The sequence below is a fragment of the Musa acuminata genome, chromosome BXJ1-7, assembly GCF_036884655.1.
Source record: "Musa acuminata AAA Group cultivar baxijiao chromosome BXJ1-7, Cavendish_Baxijiao_AAA, whole genome shotgun sequence".
Taxonomy (NCBI): domain Eukaryota; kingdom Viridiplantae; phylum Streptophyta; class Magnoliopsida; order Zingiberales; family Musaceae; genus Musa; species Musa acuminata.
The window spans coordinates 41,263,549-41,284,619 of NC_088333.1; the positions used below are offsets into that span (position 1 = coordinate 41,263,549).

The window sequence follows — 21,071 nt, forward strand, 5'->3', positions numbered from 1 at the left end:
TTATTTTCTCCATTTTTTTAAAATTTCCACTATGATATATGTATGTAATATTTTTTTATAATTGTATTTTTAAATATGGCCCTAAGCTATGATAAAAAGTTTGTCAAAAAGATTGAATTCTGATTTTGGTTAGACCCAAAATTAGAGTATTAGCCTTAAGGAATGATCCAAATACTATGAAAATTTTAAGATAGCTTTTAGTTTTGACTATATGGACCTCTATAACATATTTTCTAATTTAGATTTTTTAATTTTTTTATTTCTACCAAACCATGATTACTTTATGCAATTTTTTTGATATTTGAGCTTTTAAATATGTCCTTAGGCTATGGTAAAAAGTTGATAAAAAAAATTAAATCATGATATACGATACCATGATTTTGGTTGGACCCCAAAATTCAAGTATCAATAATCTCAAAGAATGATCTAAATACTATAAAATTTTCAGAAAAACTTTTAATTTTTACCATATGGATCTCTAATTTAGAGTTTTTTTTTAGAATATGAATAGTTAAGTGTTTTTCTATTTTCTCTATCTTTTTCTTATTTTCACCAAAAACATGATTTTTTATGTAATGTTTTTTTTTACAGTTGACCAACTAAAAATTTCCCAAAGGTATGATAAAAATTAGGTCTAAAAAAATGAACTCTTGGTATCTGATAACCTAATTTGAACAAAATTTCTTGTTAATTATGGATTTTTTTAAGGATTATTTTAGATACATGAAAAACGTAAATTATATACATGAAAATTGCAACTGATGGAGTATTTTGGTTTCAAGTTTTCAACTTATGCAGTAAATTTTTTATAACTATGGTATAAATCATTATTGAATAACTTCTTATTAGAAGTCGATGACGATAGTGCTAGAAGTCGATGGTGAGATGCATTGGAACTCGATAGTACCATAAGAATTTGACAATAGTACAAGAGACTCGACGATAGTGATAGAAACCTTAAAACCTTCAAACGTAAGGAGCTTGAAAGGTGTACGGCGAGTAAATATGAGCGTAAAAAAAGTATCAATATCGAAGGTATATACCCATAGATATTATCGATGTGCGTATCAAGTCGATTCATGTTAAACCAATTTTTTCTTTGGTTCAAGCTAATATGAACCGAATTGGTTTGAAAAGATCACTCTATTAGCGAAAACCAAAGATGTAAACTGTTTTTTTTTTTTTTTTGAGAATTCGTCATAGAATTTTATTTCTTTCTATGTATATATATTCTTGTTGGAATATGATTCGAGGCATTAGCATTTTACTAGGGATCAATACTTGTATTCGGTGCGAAAGATTTGACTTGGTATAAGAAGGATAAACTTTAGGCTTATACCCGTCCGAAGGGATAAAAATCATTAAAATGTTATAATAGTTAAAAATAGATAAAAAAAAATTTGACAATTTTTTTTTGAGAGGTATTTTAAATATTTTTAAAATTAAAAAATGTTATTAGAAAAAAAAAATAAAATAAAAGAGAAGATACTTTTGAAACACATTCAAGATATGAACATTTTATAGAAAAATCGCCCTTCAAATTTACATTCCATTGCGACCCTAAAATCCATCAATCCGCATACGACGCCGTTTAGTTGCACCTGCTCATCTAAATCGCCGCGGTATCATTCGTTGGCCGTCTTCGGAACATCCAAGGAGCCCTTCCCTCCCCCTTTGGTTTTCCGCCCCTATAAACCCCCCTTCCTCTGCCGTTGGGCGGCGCGATCCATCTTCTCTGCCAATTCGCTTTACAAGGCGAGGTAATTGGAGCCATCTCCTCATACGACCTCTCTCTCTCCCCTCTTTCTTCTACTTCGTCTTGAAATAATACGCATCCGAGTCCCGATTGCCGTGTTCCTTAGGTTTGCCATCGCTCGGATCTCGTGTCTTCAGTAAATTTGATTTTGTATGGCTTTCTGTTTGATCGGAAAGAATGACTTGTCATTTCTAGTGCTTACGGAGGATTTTTGGAATCGCATCTCTGGGTTCAATCATCAATTGAATTTATAATTTAGTAATTTTGGTGAGAGGTAGGGTTTGACATGGGGCTATAACTCTTCTTTTGCTTTTGTATGAAGCGGAATATGCATCTTGGGTGCTTGACTATTCTTCTTCCTCCTTCCTTTAATCTTTCCTCAATCTGTTGCCTAGGTTCGTGGTTCATGATTATTTCGGAATATTACCGCAACTTTGTTCACCAAACTTCTCTTGCTCACCATTTATCCCTTTCTTTTCTGTTCGCCCTAATTGTTTAAAGTGCCAGCAACCATTGGTCGCGCCTGGATTTTTTTTTTTCTTGTGGGAATGGGAATTGAACATTTTCGCTGCGACTTGTATCACTTGCCCCCTGGTTGTAATATAGGTTTTTTGTATACATACATACATACATACATACAACATGTTTATGTATGGCTAGGAATTTATTGGCTGACACCACCTAGTGGATCTCTGGATCTCCCACTTGGATGAGGTTGATGACTTGCAACGTTGACTTTACCATGGGCCGTTGGTTCTTTAAATGTTCATCCTTCTTCGTTTCTTTATTCGTCCAAATTTCGTCTTGATATTGTGATTTGCAGCCTCTGGCGTTCTGTTTTCTGACACAACTTTTCGTGGCAAAGGTGATTTCCTAATATCCTGATATTTTCGATGACGCCACTTGTTTATATCATATCTGCAACTTAGGATCAATAACCTGATATGGTGCCTGCTATGGTACCGCCTACTTCTTAGAGAGTCTTTCTGGGAATCAGGATTTTGGATTTTACTTGTTCTCAAGGGCTGTTCTTGCAGATTTGAATTAAATATCTTTTAGAAGCACCTATATTCTTCTCATTTGTTATCCAGTGATCGTATAAAAATAGTTGGTGCTATGTTTTATGTTTATGATGTTCAGAATTTTGTTTTTGTTTCTGTGCTGTTAGCCACAGTAAATACCTAGAATTCGATGTGACCTGACTTAATGTTGCTGCATAATTTTTTCAGTTTCCCCCTCCCTTTTGCTGTTGTTGTAATTTGCAGATTCAATGCTCTGATCTTGTGTCAAAGCTTGAAGATATTTTAAACAACATCATTCTTTTCAAACAACAATATGCGATTGTTGGATAGGGGATCCATGCAGGCTTCCAAGTGGCCATGTCTTAAGTTACTCGATTTGAATTTTTTTCACTTAGTTTATGAATCACAGCCAGGCATAATGTGACATTGACCCTGTGAATGTTTCTGACACAGTAACATTATTTATGTAAGTTAGATTGGATGAGTTTCTGGATTGTTAAAAGTACAGAATTCCTTGTAGAACAAGAGTTAAGATCATCTGAACAATTTTTTGACTTTCTGCTTGTTAACTTGACTGAGTAAATCCACTGTGAAGTTACTTGCGTTGCTTTGCACAGGAAGGACAACATGCTTGTTTTGACTTTATTAGCATTAAGATAGCTAATTACTGGTTAATATAGGTTAATCCTGTTTCATACAATTTTCTTATACAGAGAAAGAAATGGGGCAAGCTCTGGGTTGTGTACAAGTGGACCAGTCAACTGTTGCCGTTAGAGAAACTTTTGGAAAGTTTGATGAGATTCTTGATCCTGGGTGTCATTTCTTGCCCTGGTGTATAGGGAGGCAAATTGCTGGGTATCTTTCACTGCGTGTGCAGCAACTTGATGTCCGTTGTGAAACAAAGACAAAGGTTTGTGGCCCTGAACTTCATTCTTTGCTTATCTGTATTTGTCATTTAATAGGAATAATTTTCAGTTAATTTGAGCTATTCTACATACACATTACTTTTAAAGTACTCATATGTATCATTTTTCTTACTTCTTTCTATCTCCTATTATGATCTTTAATTAATGCTGGATATAAATGTTTCTGTTGTAGCTACTATATCCATTATGATTGTTGTGGTGCTTCAGGATAACGTGTTTGTCACCGTTGTTGCGTCTGTTCAATACCGTGCTCTCGCTGAGAAGGCATCCGATGCTTTCTACAGGCTTAGCAACACAAGAGAACAAATTCAATCCTATGTTTTCGATGGTAAGTTTACATAGTTTGACGATTGAGCTATTATTCAATACACCAACTCATATTCTTTCAAATAATTTCTGATCCCATATTACTAATTGTATAAGAATTGATCATGAAGTGTCCTGATTGCTTGAGCTAGTCTTTCATTTATCGAGATAATTTGTTCTGATTGTAACATACGATAATCTGTGGCAATGATGTTAGTACTGATGCTATCTATATATGCTAGGGCTTGGAGACTCAATTGATTCGATCTTCTAGTACTCCTGCTGTATATCCAAGGGGCTTGAATATATATGATTTTGCACTATTAATTGTTTTATGTATGAAATGATATGGAATACATGGAGAAGATTTTCTTTCTTAGCTCTCATCAGTTATTACCATGTGATAACTTTACGGCCCCATCAATATTTATACTTCGTTACTTCCCTAGGAAAATTAGCATGGTAGCTTATTTTATGACAAATTTCAGTACACCCAAGCTTATCAGTTGATGCTAGTGAGTTTTGGACTCAACCTTTCAATTCAAAATATCTACCAAATTGCTAAGTCAAACACCTACAATTTTTTTGTATAAATGGGATGTTATGGTATAAGATCAATTATTAAGTAGGTATTTTAGCACTTGGGACACTAGGAAGCTAGTGGAGCATTTGCAATTTCTTCAGTCTGTGGCTGATGAAAATGTTCAGATATGAATACTCCACTAGAATCATGGATAGTGCTTTTCTCATGCTATCTACTGTCTAACGAATGTACACTTGTCACTTTCATGACTTTAGATTATAGACAAGGTACATGTGTGAAGGTTTTTATCAGATGTGTTCATTTCACAACCACTTGACATCGTGGAGGCAGGTCACTTGCATTGATAAAATTGGCTGTTTCTGGATGGAAGGCTTATGACGAGAGGAGTTTTAATATCAATGTTTCTAAGAAGCGTAAGAATCGCAAATAGCAATCTAGCTTGTAAGAACACGCATTATCATCCATTTATAATGATGTGTCAAAAACAAAGAAAATACATGTAATGAAAGTCAAAATGGAGTTATAAAAACCATATCACAGAAACAGTATGAACATCTTATTTTCTGTCCTCTCTTGTTGCATCATATGTCAATAAGCATAGCTTTGTATCTTGAGTCTTTTTGAACTTTTCCTTCCCATTCTCAATACCCTTTGGACTTTGCTTTTCGGGCTGCTGATGCCAGTCCTTAGTGGTCATGTTCATAATTTTTTTGCTGGACAAGGAATACAAATTCAAGTTATTCCATTGACCAAAAAGTGAATCGTTATTATATCTGAAACTTGAAATTTGATTCTGTGAATAATTTAAGTATTTGCTGATTTTCAGTCATCAGGGCTAGTGTTCCAAAGCTGAACTTGGATGATGCATTTGAACAGAAGAATGATATTGCTAAAGCTGTAGAAGATGAGCTTGAAAAGGCAGTCCATGCTTGTTAATGAGTAATTGAGTATATCTCACTCTTTCATACTTTACTGACATGATTTCTCTGCATATAGGCAATGTCAATGTATGGGTATGTGATTGTTCAAACCTTGATTGTGGATATTGAACCTGATGAACATGTCAAGAGGGCAATGAATGAGATCAATGCAGGCAAGTGGTTTATAGTTTAGAGTGTTGATGAACCCTAGTTTTCGTGGCATTCTCTGACTAATTACTCCAGTAAATATGTGCTTTGCATCTATTATACTGTACATTTATTGTTGTTATTATTATTATAACTAATGTCCTTTATGTTTTTATTTTTAATTCATTACACCAGCTGCTCGGCTGCGGGTGGCAGCTAATGAGAAAGCTGAAGCTGAAAAGATACTGCAGATCAAACGAGCAGAAGGAGATGCTGAATCAAAGTACTTGGCTGGATTAGGTATAGCAAGACAACGCCAGGCCATTGTGGATGGCCTGAGAGATAGCGTGCTTGCTTTCTCAGTAAATGTACCAGGAACAACAGCCAAGGATGTCATGGACATGGTCTTAGTGACGCAATACTTTGATACCATGAAGGAGATTGGAGCCTCCTCGAAGTCCTCTTCTGTGTTCATCCCCCATGGGCCCGGAGCTGTGAGAGACATTGCTACTCAGATCAGGGATGGCCTTCTTCAAGCAAATACACTTCAGTAAGAAGGAGGAGGAGACACGTGTCCATGTTCCGGAGACTTTGCCGTAATGTTTGGGTATTTTGACCTTATAAGTAGTGTTTGATTTAAGTGTGCCATGGATGTATAAATAATGCAGCAGTTAATATCTCTGTCTGTGGTGTCAATAAGTTTATTGTTAGGGTATATGAGTGTGTTGGTCTGTTATTCTCTTAGCATGAATGCCTTGTGAATTTGGTTCTGTAGATACCATCTTGCTTTCTGTGTTCAATAAAATGATGTAATTACTAAAGCCAGATATGTCGTTAGTTAGGGTGATCTGATCTGACGACATCGCTGGGCAGAGTTGAACGTCCCGGTGGTGGTTGTCAGACCTGGGAATCATTCTATTCAACTGCTTTTTTGGAACATTTATTATTTGAAGTCATCTCGGAGGTAGTGATTTGGACGCGAAGAGATTCAGGCATCATGTTTTTAGTAGCTGAATCAAAGCCTCCATCTTATCAATCACTAATCGAGCCACTCCAAATCCGTGACTTCAGTGGTGTAAAAAACAAACCCTGAATTCAATCAACCATTTAGATTTTTTCCTTTTCTTCCATTATTCCTTGAATAAATCGTATGATCTATTCGACAATAAGCCACGACTCCGATGCGAGTGAGGTATCGGACAGAAATGGAAAAGGCCAATGCTACTGTGAGGTGTTTCTCTTCTTCTTCCTTCCTTTACAGCTAGCTGTCTGTCTATACATGTATTAGGTTGTTAATTCAACAAAGTTTCGGCTGTATACACGTAGGTTCGGAATTAAAAACCATTACAGTAGAGCTACATTCCGGAAGGCAGGTAGCCGATGATGGCGTGAACTGGAGTCGTAACCCAAACGCACATCGTTCCGCACCTGGAGGCAGCTAGCTAGCTAATCATCTTCAACTCAGCCAGCCAAGCCATGTTGATAGTCTGCAAGCCAGCAGCTACATGGGGGGTGGGGGGGTGATAGAAGCATCGTGCCCTACCATTCAAAATTATGATTGCGAACCGCATCTGGAATATTATTATTTTCCACGAATTCTCATTCGATTGGTTTCCATTCGACACCTGACATTTCACTTGCAAAATCCAAGTCACCCCTGTGAACATGCCAAGGGTGACAGACATCTCGTGTCACGTGGCCTCCTCTGACCCGACATCTGACGCCTGAATTCCGGCGAGAAATCGTGCCAAATAAATATTATTTATAAAAAACAAAATTCAACTTCCATCTCGTGATCCGACGGCTCGGATGACGGTACTCGGCGCCCAACGGCTGATGTCGCTCTAGGCCGACCCAATCCCTCTCGTGAGTCGTTGGATCATTTTCTTTGTTCCCACAACGGATTAGGGCTCCAACCCATTGGGCGTGCCCCCCCACCCTCCTCCGTCCGCGCATCCCTCCCACCATTTATCTGTCGTTCGAGTCTCTAATTCATTCGGGAAAGCGCCGTCTTCTCTCTCTCTCTCTCTCTCTTCTGTAATCTTCTTTCCGCCGTTTGATATCGATCGAGGGAAGATGGGTCCAGGTCTCTACTCCGAGATCGGCAAGAAGGCCCGAGGTAGTTCGCCTTTTCTTTTTTATTTCTCTCCCATCATTTTTCTTTTTTTTTTTTGATGGAAATCTTCGAATTTTTCTCCCAGATCTTCTTTACAGGGACTATCAGACGGATCACAAGTTCACCGTCACCACCTGTACCTCAAATGGAGTCGTGAGTGATTGTCTTCTTTTCTTTTCCTCTTTTTTTTTTCCCTTTTTGTGTCCGATTCTAGTAGTGCGGTTGTGTCGTTGAAAAATGGATTTGACGTCGTTCGCTTCTGATTATCTTCTAAATTTCTTATCCTCGGATCAGTGGATGGTCCATTTGCAGCTCGTCTGTTGTTTAGTTATGTGGTGGTGAGTCAATCTCGAACTCACGTAGAGGGCTCTCTGGTTTTCGTTTTCTTTTTCTTTTTTCCTTTGTAATCTTACAATCTTTTACCGAAAGAGTGTGGATGGCTTATTTCCTTTTACCCATTTTTTTGGTTTGTCTAGTGGACTCCATTTAAGGGAGATTCTACTTGCGAGAATTAAGAATACGACGCAGGAAAATGCACTTGGATTTTTTTCAGTCTCTGTGCAAGTCCTAAGAGGATCTTTTTGAGGTCAGGAGTATCAGTAACTGTATCTGCAACTGTATATCCATTGCTGCTGTGTGATGTTTGGTTAAGGTACTTACATCAGAGCACTGGAGCTCTTATCCTTGTTTTGATCGCATTAGACTCTAGGGTGGTACGTTCGACTCTTTCTCTAAAGTAAGGTGCTTAACAATCAACAGAAATTGTATTGCCCTCAACGTAGCTCGTCTGGGAAAAGATACATGTTAAGACTCAGGCTGTTCTTGTAGTTATCTTATGTGGAACTGTGACCACTTTTCTTTTTGTGGAAGTGATGGCTAGGTTTTTTGGCATAAGTTACTGGAATGATCACATTTGGATCAGAATATAATTATAGTGATGAATTATAAGTCTTTTTTCGCATGACCGTTGTTCTTTTCTGGATAGTTGGGACCTTATGGTTTGTTATTTTATCCTGATTGTTAGTGACTTATTCCGACCAAATGCCATATATGGATGTAGTTTCTGCAGTTGGATGTGGAGTCAGAAAAGTATTGGAACATTTTGGAATTTAATTGGTCTGTTATATGGCTGGAACTGAAATCTCAAAGTGCAGAGATATTTTTTAGTGTAAGAACCCTCAGTGGCAATGTAGCAGCTTAAGCCACATGTTCATTTTTTTTGTTTAGAATAGCATGTATTGTGACTGCTGATGAGAGTTGACAGACTTAAATGTAAGAACCCTCAGTGGCAATGTAGCAGCTTAATTCGTATTGTGGATGCCAATGAGGCCTGTGAAAATGATGGTTTGATTTAGAAAGTCGCTGCTGAAGCAGACGGAAAGGACACATAATATTGAATCTATTAATGAAGAAGTATGAGGTGAAGAGCACGAGGGTGAGTGACCCAACATCTGATGTTCTATCTCTATTGGCATTATAGAAAGACACTTCACAAGATGGAGTGATGGATGAACTACAGTTATTCCAGTTTAGTCTCATGATCCAATGTCTGACCCTTTTTGAGGACAAGAGAATTGAGACTAAATGATCTAGTGGCAACCTTATGACTGAGTTAATTTTTCAGGTAACTAACCCAATATATACCTTGTTCTTGAGGTATATGCCTCTTAGGTAGACTTCTAGTGTTCTGTAGCATGATAAAACCCTATTGCTCCTGGACAGACTTTCTTTGGGTATGTGATTATGTTACCATGTTTTCTTTATTGCTGGCTGGATATAGTATTTTCGTTTTTTACTCTTTGGTTTTTTTAATTCAATTTTGTAGAGACTAGGCCTTGCAGTCATGATATTCTTCTGCTTATCCATGATTTGTCTGCTCATATAACGAATGTAGTTTAGTTTGTGGGTTTGTTGTCAACTTTACTAAATTTGATGCTTTCTTGTGTATTGCTACATCTATGATAAGTTGTTTCATGATTACCATCGTTTTCTTTTGGCACATGACATGGAGTATGAACAATTTTTTATTTGGCTTTCTATATGATCTCATGAAGCAGGGTACAATAAATAATCATCTTTGTTGGCATGTATTAGTTACAATATGTTCAGATGGACAACGAGCTTGAGTTGACCTTTGATTCATGTTGGTTCATTCTAGATTGGTTTTACTAGTTCATACTCAAGATTTACTAGATATGTAGATTACTAAAGCAGTTGTTCTTCAGAGTTCTTTAAAAAAATGTAACAAACCAAATAAATGTAAAATTGTTAACAACATGTGATGGTTCCTATCCTAATATAAATTTTTGATGAAACAATGGTCAGGAGAGATCTATATAACCAGCCCAAATAGTTGGGATCTTACGGTGTCTTGTTGTTACTAATCTAGGAAGCATGTCACAGCGAGAATTTTTGTTGGTTCAATCACTTTAGATATGGAGGGTTTTGCTGGTGGTCATTTTATTGGTGTTTTTGAAGCAGTGCACTCTATGCTTACTAGAACGGGTTTTGCAGATATAAATTTTTCCCTCATTCTATCACTCTGTCCATATATCTGTGATTTTGTTGCAGTAATAAGGTAAAAGAAATTTGAATATTTTTTAGTTTAGCAATTGGTGTTTAACTTGTGATGAAATAATAAGGAAAAATGTTCCCCATCAGCAATGACGCCCTCTTTAGTGCTACAATATAATGGACAATACATAGGAAGCCTTTGGCTCCATTTAAATGTACAACGAACTATTTAATATATCAAACAGAAAGGTGCAGGCCTAAAACATTTTAACAAAAGGTTGACACCATGTTTCTCTGATTTATCTGGTTGCTACATGAGAGATACAGGCTTGAGCGTGTGCTGACTGTCCATGGTATGGTTGGAAAAGAAAACTCAATGATACTTGATACTTTTAACAGTTTGTCTTGGTAGTTGAAGATTCTCTAATTGGTTTCTATATCTACTACTCCCAGTTTATGATATATATATATATATATATATATATATATATATATTAGTCTATTATTTCTAGAAATTTGTTTCTCTAATTGTTTGATGTTCATACTGCTGCAGGCAATTACGGCTACAGGTACAAGGAAGAATGACTTAATTTTTGGTGAGATCCAGTCCCAGATTAAGAACAAGAATGTCACCTTTGATGTGAAAACAAACTCAGATTCAAATGTAGGCCTTCTTTCCTTTCCTTGGTGAATTAGCTTTTAGTTAGTGTTTGAAGCCTAAGGCTTATACATGTAATAGTCCCTTAAATCTTTGAGTTCAATATCAATTCGTTAATAGGTTTTGTTCAATTGTTGGAAATGTTGCAATGGTGCATTCAGTTTCTTATGCTTATTAAGCACATGTTAAAGGCACCTATGGAAATAACATTGACCATTACTCTTAATGAGCAGATTTTTGTTTACTGTATTATTCTTATATTTTGTATCTCATTTATAGTAGATTCTTCTTTCAAATATCCAACGGTTTTTTTGTTCTCTAGCCGTTGATCTGAAGTTCAATAATATTGCATCAATCTTTACAATCTACAACAGATTGTTGAAAACTTGAAATTACAATTTAAAATTGTGTTTCAAATGTATTGATATGAAGTTGGGATGATTGGTTATACTAATAGGAGGGTTTGGATCTTTTCCTGCATGTAAAGAATCATAGGGGCCTTAAAATTCAAGGCGGGACTAGAGTTGAGAACTTCATATAGGAGAACTAAAATGGGGCATCATTAGAATTTTTTTTACATTTTAATAATGGCTTTTAGGAGGTAAAAAGTGCTAAATCTTTAAACAAACTATTTTGTTATTCTTTGAGATTAATACTTCTAGTTCATGGAAGGACCTATGTGCACTATGACTAAGATTTTAGCGATACATATGCTAATATGAATATTTGGATGGATTTAGTGGATCCATGTGCTTCAGTCACTAATATGTAAAACATCTTTGTCTATTGTCATATCACTATAAATAGTGCTATTTTGCTTTTCTTTGAGATTATTACTTCCAGTTCATGGAAGGACCTAAGTGCACAATGTCTAAGATTTTAGCGATACATGCGCTAATATGAATATTTGGATGGATTTAGTGGACAGTTCCATGTGCTTCAGTCACTAATATGTAAAACATCTTTGTCTATTGTCATATCATTATAAATAGTGTTATGTTGCATGGTTCCATGATTTACTGACAACTGCAGTTTTATTTATAAGATAATTTTAATAAAATACATGATGCAACCAACTCAATGATAATCAAACACGTGGTTTGCTATTATCCTGGAAAAGTCATTTGTAGTTCTGGATGGTACTAATCTATTTTCGAGTCAATTGCAATTAGTGCATATCTGCCAGGAGACAATGTACTGATTCCTTGTACATATGAATTCTTTCTGCTTCCAGATGGTGATAAAAACATTTGTTGTGGTATTTGCTAGGTTACAACTACAGTTACTGTTGATGAACTTGCCACCCCAGGATTGAAGACAATTTTCAGTTTTGTTATTCCAGACCAGAGGTCTGGCAAGGTATGTAAAAGTATTCAGTTTTTGTCTGGGAAGATATGTCATTATAGTTATATTTTTTAGCTAAATTGTTTTATTTACTAACATGTTACCATGTTTGCAGGTTGAGCTTCAGTACTTGCATGACTATGCAGGGGTTAATGCTAGTATTGGATTGACTGCCAATCCTGTGGTTAACCTTTCTGGCGTGGTTGGATCTAAGAACGTCTCAGTTGGTGCTGATGTAGCATTTGATACTGCAACTGGTAATTTTATCAAGTACAATGCTGGTTTGAGCATCACTAACACAGATCTTATTGCTTCACTTACTCTGTAAGTAGTTTTTCTAAGTTTCAGCAAATAGAGATTCTCTGCAAAATTTGCCAATTGTCTCTAATGACAATGCCAGATTCTAAGCATGGCCTAGTCTATATATTAACAAAATTTGAATGTTATTGGCATGCAGGAATAACAAGGGAGATAGCTTGAGTGCTTCCTATTACCACTTGGTTAACCCTTTGTCAAGTACAGCAGTTGGCGCAGAGCTGAACCATAGTTTCTCGAGCAATGAGAACACACTCACCTTTGGTACGCAGCACGCACTGGACCCCCTGACTACAGCGAAGGCACGCTTCAACAATTATGGCAAGGCTAGTGCACTCATCCAGCATGAATGGAAACCCAAATCATTTTTGACCATCTCGGGAGAGGTTGACACCAAGGCCATTGAAAACAGTTCAAAAATAGGCTTGTCCTTGGTGCTCAGGCCATGAAAGAATCTTGGGTATTATTTGCTGTGTGCCTCCGTTTCATACTCGAGTGGGATGGTGGCCCGGAGGTGTGGCAGTGTCGTTAACTTGAGTTATTGTCTTTCTTGCTGGTACTTGTTTTGGCAGTTCAAATGGAGGCTTTGGCTCTCTACTTGCTTTGATACTAGTCTGCAACAATAATTCTTATTCGGCGACTGGGGCCTGATCCCGACCTGCTCACTTTTAATTTTCTTCCCAGATGTAAACTGGTTCAGAGCAGAGACTAACGTCAAACTGTTTTCGCTTGATGCCTTGTCACAAGCATTATTATGACCTGCTTTGTCGTTTCCTTAAAATTATGCCATTGCTTGTTTTTGGTGACTGTTGTCTAAAACTTTGTAGAGCCAGCATGACTTTTGTAGTTAAGGGTGGGCTAATTTTCTATCCTCGAGTGAGGTTTGTGGATTTTCAGCCTGTGATATCTTGTACGTGCACATTCCTGCTTGCATGATTAGTTTCTTTCAATTAATCATATGTTTACTTGTCAGTCGAGAGATCTACATCACTTATTAAGAAAGATAATCAAGTTTTTTTTCTCAATTTTTAAAATATAAAAATATATTTCGAATAGAGAGAAATTTGTTTTTTCAAACTATAAAAATGAGGATCAGCAATGAGTAACATGTGCATTAGATGGATCGTGTGTTAGAAAATCTCTTTAGGAGGATAACTATAATTTTTTTTCTCGACGATATTAAGGAAGTCATTAAGTTTAATTTATTTTTTTTATAAAAATTAGCGTAGTATGATTTTTCTAATATCGTAGAAATGATAGTTAGGTCAATGACTTAGTTCTCTAGAGAGCTAATCGATTCATAGTCACTGAGACGATCGTCTTAAGTAAATGTAAGGAGACAAGTAAAAGATGGTGACAAGAGCGACCATCATTAGTTTCAAACTTGAGGTCACCTCGGCGAATAAAACAAGACCAACTTGAGCTGCCTCGCTCAAGACCTGAGTTGGCCCCTCTTAACATGAGGAGAACCGAGATCTTCTTATATATAAATGAAAAAGGATTCTTAAAGGACACTTAATCGTTGAAGACACTATTAGAAAGGAGAGATGGATCTAAGTATTGTTGCTTTCATCATAACTATGTCCATGACATAGAAGACTATTATGATTTGAAGGAGCAAATCAAGGAGCTTATTCATCGAGGGCACCTTGAGAGATTCGTCTAGAGACCTCAGAAACCTTCATCTCGACCTCAGGGCCCAATAGAGAGACAAATCAATATCATCATCGGGAGACCTACCTCAGACAACACCTCATGTTGCAAAGACTATGCTCGAGCTACCATCGAGAAGCGCTTGAGGTAAAAACACTACTCAGAAATAACCTGTAAGGGAAATGATAGCACTAGCAACTTGGACATGATTATACAAGCGCCATATAATCATGTCGAAGTCGCCACGATCATGTCCAAGGCGCCATGATTGTGTCCAAGTTGCAAGTGTTCTCATTTCTCTCACATAAATGAGAGGGTATCTATCATCAACCGACACGTGGTTGCCACGTGAGATCTAAGTCATCCTGCACCTGTATGCCTATGTGGACGAAGATTCAATACAAGGAAAAATAAGCTTCCTTCTCATTCATTATAACAAAGAAGACAATCACAATCTTCCTTTTCTTCCTTTACGAGAAGGAAGACAATCCTAATCTTCCTTCTCATCATTTAAGGTATAAAAATATATTCCGAATAGGGGGAAGCTCTTTTATTTTTGAACTATAAAAATCCATATTTAGAGAAGTTTGGATGACTAACTTGAGCGTCAGAGGGGTCAGGTCGGGGAACCTCTCCTGACCTTAATCTTTGTATAAGTGGTGGCACCCTAAGAGCATGACATTTCTCCATTAGTGATACTTTGGACAATTCTATACACACGAGTCCATTGGACTGACTTAGATGTCAACAATATTTTCCCTTTAACATTTTGGTACTAAAAGGAGGGCTAAATATCGTATGAACGTTCACCCCCCAATCCTCTCGACGAATGCTCCAACGAGGAGGCCTTGCTTTCAACCCACAACATTTTTATTCAGGAGGGATAACTGCCTTCCTTCCCATATGCGGATATATCCATCTCAATGCAGGTGCCGGCGAGGCACTAGCGCTTAATTAATGACCTTAGAACTTCACATTTAGGGTTGAACTCGAGCCACTTGCTTGTCCCTATCGAGCTATTCCAAAATCTCACCCATCAAGTGCAGATTCTCACAAGCATGTTGTAGGCTATCACCTCACTATTGCCTGAGCTAGCCTAATAAGTGCTGCCACCATTGACACCTCAATGACCATTGGCACTAGCACCTAGCAGAATCCGCCCCCCCTCGATTGACATAATACTAGCATCTCAAGATCACCTAAGGTTTGTAAGACTGCTAGCCAAAGGAGCCCACTGCTCCCTAGTGGTGGAGTTTAGCGCATCGTCGCGCCATCGTTATGCTCCACCTAATCTGAGACATAATCTGTGAATTCAACGAATGACTCTCTAACGGTCCAGTTAAGGCAAATGGATCAATGCCTAGATGAAATGTAATAGGAGTTCCAACAGTCCACTAGGAGAATTCAGCCAATTTCACCTTGGGTCGATCCTTGTTCATCTAAAACATCCAAGAGGAACAAATATCAACCAACTTCCACCTCCTATTATCGAAAACTTTTGACAACGGTACTGACCTAGTTGAACACATTACCGACTTCTGCACCCAAATGTCTCCCTATGGCATCTCGGACGCTCTGATATGCCATGTGTTCCCAACAACACTGAGAGGCATAGTGCAGGACTGGTACACTCATCTAAAGCCACTCTTAGTCAACTCCTTCACTTAGCTCACAAAGAAGTTCAAACTCTGCTTCCTCGAGAATGTATGCCTGAGGCCATTAGCGACAATGTTGCTATGACTAAAGTAAGGAGAGGAAGAGACACGCTTCGACTTCGTTGCTCGGTTCGTGAGGTCTAAGGCATATAAGAAGCTCATCCATTACACAAAATTCAAGCCTTCATGATGGGGCTTAGGTTCTCTCGACTTTAATGGTCATTAGTGGAAAGGCCACCAGTAACCATCCCTAAGGTCCTCCAAAGGGCTAACTAATTCATCGTCATTGAGGTGATAGTCTTAAGTAAGCACGAGAAGACATGCAAAAGACTATAACAAGAGCGATCACCGTTGGTTCTAATCCTGAGGTTACCTCAGCAAAGAAAATAAGACCGACCTGTGAGACTTGAGTTGACCCCCCTTAATATGATGATAACTAAGGAGTTCGTATAGATAAAGGAAAAAAGAATTCTTAAAGGACCTTCAATCGATGAGGATACTATTGGAAAGGAGAGACAAATCCAAGTATTGTTGCTTTCACCATGACAATGTCCACGACACGAAAGACTATCATGATTTGAAGGAGCAAATTGAGAAGCTCATTGTCATAAGAAACCTCACGAGATTTATCTGAAAACTCGAAATCCTTCACCCCAACCTTAGGACACGATAGAGAGATAGATTGACATCATCATCGGGGGATTTACCATAGGAGGAGACAATACCTTGGGTTACAAAGCCTATGCTCGAGCTACCATTGAGAAGCACACGAGGTCAGAAGATAACTAAAAAATAACTTTCAAGTACGAAGAGATGAAATACCTCGACTCAAACTATGATGATGCCATAGTGGTATCTATAAGAATGATTAACACTTGAGTAAAGAGGGTTACAATCGACATAGGTAGCTCCATTGATATTCTCTACTTTGATAATTTTTAAAAACTTAGGCTTTTAGCTAATGATATCACTTCTATGACTTTTTCGTTGATGAGGTTAATGTGCAACTTTATCTCTCCCCTCGAGACCATGAGCCAGCATATCACGTTTGTGATAAATCCTGCTAAAAAATGTGATAACCAAGTTTATAATAGTTGACATCCCCTCAACATAAAATGCGATCATAAGCCAACCCACACTCATCAAGCTGAGGGTTGTGGTGTCGACCTATCACATGATGATGAAGTTCTCAATAATAATTGATATTATGGATCTAAGTGGTGATATGAAGGAGTCTCGTTAATGTTATCTAATGACAGTCTCCTTACCGAAGAAGGCCCAGCCCGAGGCACTACCGATGGACCCTCGAGATTTCACTAAACTCTTTACATATCTAGAATCAATGGAAATACTAGTCAAGAAAACTTTGGACAAGGCTCATCCTAATCGGGGTCATTAAGATCAGGACGATGCACCTCTAGGAGAAATAAGTGTAGCTCATTGACTTTATCAAGAAAAATGCTAAAGTGTTTGTATGGTCACTAAGCGATATGCCAAGAATAGACCCCGACGTGACTTAGCACCACCTAAACATTTCCCTTAAGGTTTGACCTATGAAGCAAAAGCCTTATAAGTTCGCTCTCAAATGCCAATAAGCAATTAACGATAAGGTGGACAAGTTGTTAGGGGGCAAGGTTTATTGCTAAAGTGCAGTACCCCTAATGGCTTGCGAACATTATATTAGTAAAAAAATCTAATGAAAATTGAAGAATATGTTTTGATTACATTGATCTAAATAAAACATGTTCGAAGGACAACTACCCTCTTTCTCAAATTGATCAGTTGGTTGATGCTACCTTGGATTATGAGCTTCTTCCTTTCATGAATATATTTTTAGGATATAATTAATTAAGGATGGCATCTTGAGGTCAAGAACATACCTTCTTCATCACAAATCAATGCATATATTATTATAGAGTCATGTCGTTCGGATTGAAAAATATGGGGATGACATACTAAAGGATAGTTAATAAAATGTTCAAGCATCAAATTGGGAGAAACATCAAGTTATATAAGGATGATATGATAGTCAAAAGCAGAACAACTAACTCGTATCTAGAGAACTTGGTTAAGACATTTTAGGTTTTCAAGAGATATAATATGCACCTCAATCCAGTCAAGCGCACTTTCACAATTAGCTTGAAATTTTTTCTTGGATTCATTTTTCACTAGAGAGGATTATACGTAAACCTGAAATGGTCTGCACCATATTAGAGATGCATCCATCTCGGTGGTAAAGAAAGTGCAATAATTAACAGAATAAATAGCTATACTTACCTAGTTCCTATCCCAGTCTAGTGATAAGTGCTTGCACTTCTTTTTGGCATTGAAAATTCTAAAAGATTTTCTATGGATCAACAAGTGCTAGAGGCATTTGAGAAGCTGAAGCATCATCTCGCCTAATTACCATGACTCTCCTCCATTCCAAGCAAGGCTCTTAACCTCTGTCTCACTACTATCGAGCAAGTTGTTAGCACGGTATTGATATAGGATGACCTGGGAGTCCAAAGACTCATTTATTATATCAACCATGTACTAAACGAAGCTGAGTGATACCCCCCATCGAGAGGCAAGCTTTTGCGCTAATATTGGTGGTAAGGAATCTTCGTCTCTATTTCCATATGTTAGTTATAAGTGTCATATAAGCTAATCACGTGAGTGATGACACCTGTGACACGCTGCAATGATCTCTTTACTTATTATTACTAGCATTTATTATATATTATCTGGATATATATTGTAGTGTCCTTAGATATGTGCAATAGGAATCATTTCGTGATGAGATCACGATAATAAGATCACGATAATGAGATCGATTCGCCTTTAAACATAGACACTAAATTATCCTAGTTATAGGTTACTCGAAAAGGACATCGAGATAACTGGATAGACTGGTGCGCTATATACTCGTCCATATGATGAAGGCATAGTACTCATGTGAAGACATTAGAGATATAATGTAGGTGCTCATTGGAGAATGAGTTCATTTATTGATCTGCTTACGAAATGTTGAATGGTTAATGATACCTAATGTTAGACAATGATTACATAGTCATAGTTGTATGTTTGGTCCTTAGACTTGAGATACCAAGGATGTCTTGTATAAGCACTTCATTCTTTAACATCGAACTTACATGTTTAAAAATTTTAGATCTGGTATAGTTGGTTCTCGATAATAGTAACCAACATTACAAAGGCAATTGAGTATCAATAGACAAAATCCCTGGCCAATGTCGTTTGGAGAGAGGAGTTCTCCAAGAGAATTCGATTAGAGCGAGACTCTGATAAGATTTCGTATGGGTCTGACGTTACCATTCCCAATATACAATCTCTATGATATTGGATGGATGAGGGACTATAGATACATGATAATTATAGACAGACAGATCCGATAGATTAGATCATCCTGTACCATTTGAGGACTATGGCATAATGGCATAGTATGTCCATAGTCGATGAGTTGAGTGAATTATTATGAAGATAATAATTTACTATATTAGAAAGAGTTTTAATAAGATCAGTTCACGGCCAGCTCGATATCGGGCATAAAGGGTCACACATATATGGTGGATATTACGACGAGTAGAGGTGTAGATATGAGATATCTGCGGAGCCCTTAGTTTGGATTCTATGGATAAGATCCAATAGCCTTGCGATGCGCATAGAGAGGGAGACCCCACAGCGATCCGAGGAGTATTGTCACTGCATTCGTTATGTGGATCACTACTAGAGAGGAGTACGTGAGTTCTCCTTCATCGACTCCATCGGATCTAAAAATTTCGAGGATATTTGATCTCTTTATATAACATTTCTAACATGACACATGCAATTTTTTGATTTTACGATTATCTCACACACTAATCGTTACATAACGATCAAGTACTTAACTTTGAAAAATCTAGTTTTTATTTTGTTTTCTTCTGCACATAAGATGCCGACCTACGATTTTCTAGCACTAAGTGCATCCTATATAGGTGATCACCAACCAACCGCTTAAGCGGATCCTTTCGGAATTTAACATCTCGAGATGGATGCTAAGATGATCGATAGAGTTAGGTGAGTTCAACATTGAATATGTATCGAGGGTTGCCATTAAAGTTCAAGCATTGGTGGATTTCATATCAGAGCTTACCCTCTAACCCGAGGTCAAAGTCGACAAGCACACCCTCTTAACATGAATCATATTCATAGATGGTTTCACCACAATGGAAAGGGGTAGTGTTAGACTTGTCCTAAAAGGTTCAAACAAGCAGGTGTACAAAGAAGCTCTATGGTTCAAGTTCAAAATCTCCAATAATAAGACTGAATATAAAGTTCTTCTCTCAAAACTCTGACTCGCTCAAAAGCTCCAAGTGCAGGACTTAATAGTGTTCAATGATTCACAACTAGTCGTGAACCAAGTTGATGGGAGCTACAAAGCCTGAGATGGGACTATAATGAAATACCTTATCGAGGTGTAGTGGTTAGCCTGAAGCTTCTCCCGACTCAGTGTGCTAAAGGTACCTCATGTAAAAAAATACCTAAGCTGATGCATTAATCAGGTTAGTCTCCACCCAAGTTCAAAAGGAGGGCTTACCGATAGTCGAGACATTATCGATTCAAATCATTAAAGGGCATGATGTGGCCATAGCCAAGGAGGAACTGAGCTGGATTGATAAGATCATATGCTACAAGAGAGATAAGACACTCCCTGTTGATACTATAGTGGCTCAAATGATTAGTCATCATCAAGCATGGTATTACATAATGAATGACTGCTTGTACCGAAGATCCTTCGTTATGTAATGGTCTATTCACCTATGTGCCACTTGCAAATACCTTTCCTTAGGTATTTGCGAGGGAATACCTTTCCTCAAGTATTTGCAAGATCCTTCATTATGTAATGGTCCATGTTACCCCCCACCCTAAATGCATGCTTCGAGACTTTTTACGATAAGGGTTCAAAGCACGGTGTTTAGTTCACTCGGCATGAGAGTGCTTCGAGACTTCTCACAAGAGGGGTTCAAAGCATGCTGTTTAGTTCATTTGGTATGGGAGTGTTCATGTTCAAGATATCATCTTGCAAGTCAGGTTTTCTGATTCAGGTGTCTTAGGCGTGTTGGCCTTATGCTTTTGTCGTAACAAAATTTTCTTTATGAGATTTGGGTTTCCAAACACATGCTTTTCGGGCACATTTGGCCTTGCGCTTCTACCGT

The 21,071-nt window shown here is 37.6% G+C and overlaps 2 protein-coding genes across 4 annotated transcripts; both read left to right on the forward strand.

The window, feature by feature from the left end:
* Window positions 1–1,570: 1,570 nt before the first annotated feature.
* Window positions 1,571–6,442, forward strand: LOC135679460 (hypersensitive-induced response protein 1-like). Of its 3 annotated transcripts, XM_065193239.1 has the most exons (7): window positions 2,070–2,151; window positions 2,580–2,621; window positions 3,492–3,688; window positions 3,912–4,032; window positions 5,381–5,472; window positions 5,551–5,647; window positions 5,817–6,442. In XM_065193239.1, the coding sequence occupies exons 1-7, from the start codon at window positions 2,073–2,075 to the stop codon at window positions 6,173–6,175; spliced, it is 987 nt and encodes a 328-aa protein (XP_065049311.1). In that variant the 5' UTR covers window positions 2,070–2,072; the 3' UTR covers window positions 6,176–6,442. The 3 variants fall into 3 exon arrangements, with proteins under 3 accessions (XP_065049312.1, XP_065049313.1, XP_065049311.1); XM_065193240.1 differs by lacking the exons at window positions 2,070–2,151; window positions 2,580–2,621 and adding an exon at window positions 1,571–1,760; XM_065193241.1 differs by lacking the exons at window positions 2,070–2,151; window positions 2,580–2,621 and adding an exon at window positions 1,748–1,862.
* Window positions 6,443–7,549: 1,107 nt separating this feature from the next.
* On the forward strand, window positions 7,550–13,225 carry LOC135679462 (mitochondrial outer membrane protein porin 1-like). Its single transcript, XM_065193242.1, has 6 exons — window positions 7,550–7,740; window positions 7,823–7,890; window positions 10,805–10,915; window positions 12,179–12,268; window positions 12,369–12,577; window positions 12,711–13,225. The coding sequence occupies exons 1-6, from the start codon at window positions 7,698–7,700 to the stop codon at window positions 13,015–13,017; spliced, it is 828 nt and encodes a 275-aa protein (XP_065049314.1). The 5' UTR covers window positions 7,550–7,697; the 3' UTR covers window positions 13,018–13,225.
* Window positions 13,226–21,071: the final 7,846 nt, after the last annotated feature.

Coding starts and splice junctions, on each gene's coding strand:
- LOC135679460 (XM_065193239.1), top strand. CDS start 2,073: ATGAAGCGGAATATGCATCTTGGGTGCTTGACTATTCTTCTTCCTCCT. Junction 2,152..2,579: donor TTCCTCAATCTGTTGCCTAG/GTTCGTGGTTCA, acceptor TGTGATTTGCAG/CCTCTGGCGTTCTGTTTTCT. Junction 2,622..3,491: donor CACAACTTTTCGTGGCAAAG/GTGATTTCCTAA, acceptor TTTCTTATACAG/AGAAAGAAATGGGGCAAGCT.
- LOC135679462 (XM_065193242.1), top strand. CDS start 7,698: ATGGGTCCAGGTCTCTACTCCGAGATCGGCAAGAAGGCCCGAG. Junction 7,891..10,804: donor CCTGTACCTCAAATGGAGTC/GTGAGTGATTGT, acceptor ATACTGCTGCAG/GCAATTACGGCTACAGGTAC. Junction 12,578..12,710: donor CTTATTGCTTCACTTACTCT/GTAAGTAGTTTT, acceptor ATTGGCATGCAG/GAATAACAAGGGAGATAGCT.